Consider the following 5,286-nt stretch of genomic DNA (forward strand, 5'->3'; position numbering starts at 1 on the left):
TCAGTTCTATCACTTTGTGCTTCATGTACTTTGGAGCTCTGTTGTTAGGTGAATACACATTTAGAATTGTATGTCTTCTGGCTGAATTGACCTTTTTAACAATATAATATCTCTTTATGCCAGCAGTATTCCTTGTACTTAAATCTAATTTGTCTAATATTAATACAATCATTCCAACTTTCTTTTGATTATAGTTTTTATGACATACCTGTTTCTATCATTTTAATTTGACCTATCCATATCTTTATATTTAAAGCGGATATTTTGTAGACGACGTATATTTGAGTCTTTTTGAATCCAATCTGACAATCTCTGCCGTGTAATTTGGACCATTTACATTATGTGTGATTATTAATATTTAGAGCTACCATTTTAGTATTTGTTTTGTTTTTGTTCCTTCTGGTTTTTGTTTCCTTTTTTTTAAAATTTTTTTTATTTTTTTTATTTTTTATTTTTTATGTGACAGAGATAGAGACAGCCAGTGAGAGAGGGAACACAAGCAGGGGGAGTGGGAGAGGAAGAAGCAGGCTCATAGCAGAGGAGCCTGATGTGGGGCTCGATCCCATAATGCCGGGATCACGCCCTGAGCCGAAGGCAGATGCTTAACCGCTGTGCCACCCAGGCGCCCCTGGTTTTTGTTTCCTGGTACCCCTTTCCTGTCTTTTTTGGATTCCTTGAATATTAAAAAATATTCTGTTTAGGTTATTTATTAGATTTTGAGTATATCCCTTGTATTATTTTTTAGTGGCTGTTTTAGAGACTACAGTGTACGTAATCAAGTGTTTCACAGTCTATGTCGACTTAATGTTTTGTCACTTCCTGTAAAATGTTATAGTTGTCGTAGATACTCATGTATGTACATTGAAACCCTGCCAGACAATGTTATAATTTTTGTTTTTAAGAGTCAGATATTCATTTTAAAGAACATAAGAGAAGGAAAATAGTCTTATATTTATTCGGTATTTACCATTTCTGTTGCTCTTCCTTTATTCCTGAAGTTCTATATTTTTCTCTGGTATCATTTCCTTTCATTGTGAAGAACTTCTGCCTTCTTTCTAGAGTAGGTCTGCAGATGGCAAATTCCCTTGGTTTTTTTTCATCTGAGAACGTCTTTCTCTTCCCCCCCCACTTCTTAAGGATTCTTTTGCTGCCTGTGGAATTCTGGGTTGACAATCCTTCCCTCCCCCACCACCATACTTTAAAGAGGTTGTTCACTTTCTTCAGCCTTTATAGTTTCTGTTTTTTTTTTTTTTAAGATTTTATTTATCTGAGAGAGAGAGAGAGTGCATGGGCATGAGTGGGTGGGGGGCAGAGGGAGAGAGAGAGAAGCAGATTCCCCAATGAGCAGGGAGCCTGATGCGGGACTCCATCCCAGGACCCTGGGATCATGACCTGAGCTGAAAGCAGTTGTTTAACTGACTGAGCCACCCTGGCGCCCCCAGCCTTTTATAGTTTCTGATGAGAAATTTGTGGTATACTTATACATAATGTGTCATTTTTTCCTCTAGCTATACATCATATAGCCTTTTTCTCTAGCTTGAAATTTTTTTTTCAGTATTCTTTTTATTCTTTAGATTGGATAATTTCTATTGCTCTATCTTCAAGTTATTGACTTCCTTTTGTCCTTTCCTTTTTGCTATGGAGCCCACCAATGACTTTTAAATTTTAAATGTAGTATTTTTTAGTTCTAAAATTTCCATTTGGTTCTGTTTTTATAGTTTCTATTTTCTGCTGAGAATTCCTCCCTTTTAACTCACTTCACATGTGCTTACCTTTATCTTATGGAACACATGATCTTTGTGTGATAATTCCAACATCTGTATCATCTTGGGATCGGCATCTGTTAAATTTCATTACTCTGGAAAATTGGTCACATTTTCCTGTTCCTTGATGTCAAAACAGTTTTAGATTGTATCTTGGATATTTTATTTTATTTTATTTTTTAAAGATTTTATTTATTTATTTGACGGAGATAGAGACAGCCAGCGAGAGAGGGAACACAAGCAGGGGGAGTGGGAGAGGAAGAAGCAGGCTCCCAGCGGAGGAGCCTGATGTGGAGCTCGATCCCATAATGCCAGGATCACGCCCTGAGCCGAAGGCAGACGCTTAACCGCTGTGCCACCCAGGTGCCCCTTATCTTGGACATTTTAAATACGACGTGTAGACTCTTGGTCCTGCTAAAACTCTCTGAAGAATTTTTTGTTTTGTTTTGTTTGTTTAATAGGGAATCTGCCTAATTAGGTTCAGACTGAAAATTCTTCATATGTGGGAAACTTCGTTCAATTTCGATTTTCAAGCCTTTCTTGCTTGCTGACTTGTGTCTATGCCACTAGGGTTTGTCTGAAACGTGGGCAGTGACCTAAACGTGACTTCAGTTCTCGAAGCTTTGGCGTGCTATTTGGGTCTCTCACGCACATGTAACTCAAGGGAGAGCCCAGGACTTGTACGTGTGGATTTACACACAGGAATCCTCTCCTCCAGTTTTTCTCTCTCACCCCTTCCCCCATGGCGGCGGGGGGGGGGGTTCTTTTCCTGGCTCCTCCTGCCAGAAAGATCAGGTTTGTCTTGGAATTTCTACTGCCATATCATGGCTGCAGCACGGCTTCGTGACTGGGATCTGCTCTCAGCGCAAAGCCATGAGAGAAAAGAGAAAAACATGAGCATCCCCCTCCATCTTTTCCAGTCCTCGGGGGCCCCCTTTCCTGCTTCCTCTGCTTAGAAAGCTGGGATGTCTATTAGAGTTCTCGTGGATCATGTTGCTGGCTCACAGCCTTACCATGGGGGCCAGCCATGAGCAGAGGGAAAAGAAATACAGGGTTGCTTCTTCAAGCTTTGTCTTCCCACCATGATCTACCAGCTTTTATTTACTTTTTAGAGCCCCCTAGTAGTAGTGCTGGATTTTATCCAGAGTTTGTGGTGGTCATCAGTGGGAGAGATGGGCTATGATAGTCTTACTCCATCATGGATGCAGCTGGGAGTCAACTTAGTTTTAACAGGATCACGCTGGCTGTTTTTTGAAAACATGCTGAGGGAGCGTGAGAGGAGAAGCAGAGGGTCCAGATAGGATAGGAGGCTGCTGCAGTAATCCAGGCCAGAGTGGCTGTGATTTGGACCTCAGTGGTAGTCATAGAGGTGGTGAGAGGTGGTTGGATTCTAGATATTATTTGAAGGTAAAGTTGACAAGATTGCTGATGGATTAAATATGGGGCTGTGAGATAGAGAGAGGGCTTAAAGATGATTCTAAAGTGTTTTTTGGCTTAAGCAACTGAATGGAGATGCCCTTAACATGGGAGGAACAGCATGGAGGGGGAAGAAGGAAAGTGAAGAGTTTGTTTCCAGACATGTTTAGTTTGAGATGCCCATTAGCTACACAANCTGAATGGAGATGCCCTTAACATGGGAGGAACAGCATGGAGGGGGAAGAAGGAAAGTGAAGAGTTTGTTTCCGGACATGTTTAGTTGAGATGCCCATTAGCTACACAAATGGAGATGTCCATGATTTGTGTCTGTATATACCAGCCTGTAGTTAATGGAAGGTCTGGGCTGGAGATACAAACTCAGGAGCCATTGACATATGGTTGGTATTTAAAGCCATAACACTGATTGGGTGAGATCACCTATGGGGAGGGACAGAGAGAGAAGAGAAGAAACTAATGACTGGAGCCTGAGGAGTCCCGGTATTGGCTTGCTGTCTAGCCCTAGAGGTTGGAAGCAATGCTGTCCAAGTGGCATGTGTCAGTTAGGGTCCAGTCAGGGGATAATAGAACACAGCAAATGAACAGGAGAAGTTTAATATAGATAATATTGGGGTTGGAGTCTTGAAAAATTGGCTAGTAAGAAGTCCAGAGAACTCTAAAGAATATAGAATGACAGATATGAGGGACAGTCCCTACCTCTAGGGCCCCAAGAAAAAGCCATGACTGAGGTCCCAGTCTGGACAGGGCACAGCACTGCTCCCTGGATTCCAGAGAAGTCACTGTGGTGCCTCACCAATGGAACTTGCTGTGCCTCCCCTGTGCCCAGGACAGCAGCCTCTGCCCTTGGCAAGTCCCTGGGTGGGGGTGGGCTGGTGGAGTCTAGGAGGCAATCTCTCCCATTGGCAGTGTGATCCAGAAGGAGAAGCCAGAGTCCTAGTGATGTTAGCTTGGCAAGTTTATTGAAAACCCAGCAATGCAGAGAACAGTACAAACAGGCACCCCGCCCCACCCCAGACCTCCCTGGAGCTTGCAGTCAGAAACCCTCCTGCAGCAGACAGGGTCGGGCCTCCTTCACACCACACAGGGGCAGGGTCCATGCAGCAGAGCAGAGCTCAGGCTCCATCTGCGGCCCCCACCCCTGCCTTGTGCACCCACATGCACATTTAACCAATAGTGCGGGAAGAGAAGCAGCAAGGACATTTGCCACTCAGAGAAGAACCATCTCAGGGGACTTAGGGATCCCTTGGGCCACCAGGGACCGTGGATCCTTACGGGTGAGGAAGAGAAGGAAAGAACCTTCTCCTGCCAGGGAAAGGAAGAAGGAAGCAAAGGGCAGTGGGCTAAAGACGCCTGCAGTGTGGACAGTCAACTCTCCATTGTCCAAATTAATCCAAAGCCCTGGGTGGTAGTGGTGCCCAAGCACATTCTTTTTGGCTTTGGACTGTTGCTTTTCCCCCGGGGCACTGGTTTGTGTAACTGTATGGAATGTGAATTTCTTCGGGCAGTTCAACTGAATGGTGAAGAGTGATCCAAAGAGGGGAAATGTGGAGTCAGGGAGAAGCCAGTCTACTGGGGCTGCAGACAGAGCGTCTAGGTGGTGAAAAAATCCCCCCCACCCCAAGAACAGGGGCCAGGCAGATCAATCCCTGGGGAGAGTTGTTGCCTTCCTGACAGGTGCGGTAGCTGGATCACCCTCCAGCCCAGAGTCCAGACGCCTCTGGGACAGAAGCAGGTGGCATTGAGATGGCTCTTCCCTGGGCAGTGGCTGGCTGGCGTTGGCCTCTCAGTACTTGGTCCGATGAGAGGTGGTGGTGGACACAAAGCGGACGCTGGAGCTGCGGCTGCTTCGGCCCCCGCTGCAGCTGCTGAAGCCCCCCTCGGTGGGCAGTGGGCAGGGGACGCTGGGGGCACAGGCCTCGCCCATGAGCACCGAGCCCCCCCGGGAGCCTGTGCTCAGCAGGTCTCCGCTGGCCTTGATGACCCGCGTCCCACCCAGGCTGGAGACACAGGTGCCGCTGGACCGGACTCCACTGCTGCCCGAGAAGGTGACTCCACAGCGGGAGAGGGTGGAGCTGGGGACCAGGGGCTC

The 5,286-nt window shown here is 46.0% G+C and overlaps 1 protein-coding gene across 1 annotated transcript in view; it reads right to left on the bottom strand.

The window, feature by feature from the left end:
• Positions 1-4,134: 4,134 nt before the first annotated feature.
• KRT84 (keratin 84) overlaps positions 4,135-5,286 on the bottom strand; it is a 17,772-nt gene continuing 16,620 nt past the window's right edge. The window contains exon 10 of the mRNA XM_034645318.1: positions 4,135-5,277. Within this exon, the coding sequence (XP_034501209.1) occupies positions 4,981-5,277 (297 nt within the window). The 3' untranslated portion in view covers positions 4,135-4,980. The remainder of the gene's footprint in view (positions 5,278-5,286) is intronic.

The sequence above is a fragment of the Ailuropoda melanoleuca genome, chromosome 16, assembly GCF_002007445.2.
Source record: "Ailuropoda melanoleuca isolate Jingjing chromosome 16, ASM200744v2, whole genome shotgun sequence".
Taxonomy (NCBI): Eukaryota; Metazoa; Chordata; class Mammalia; order Carnivora; family Ursidae; genus Ailuropoda; species Ailuropoda melanoleuca.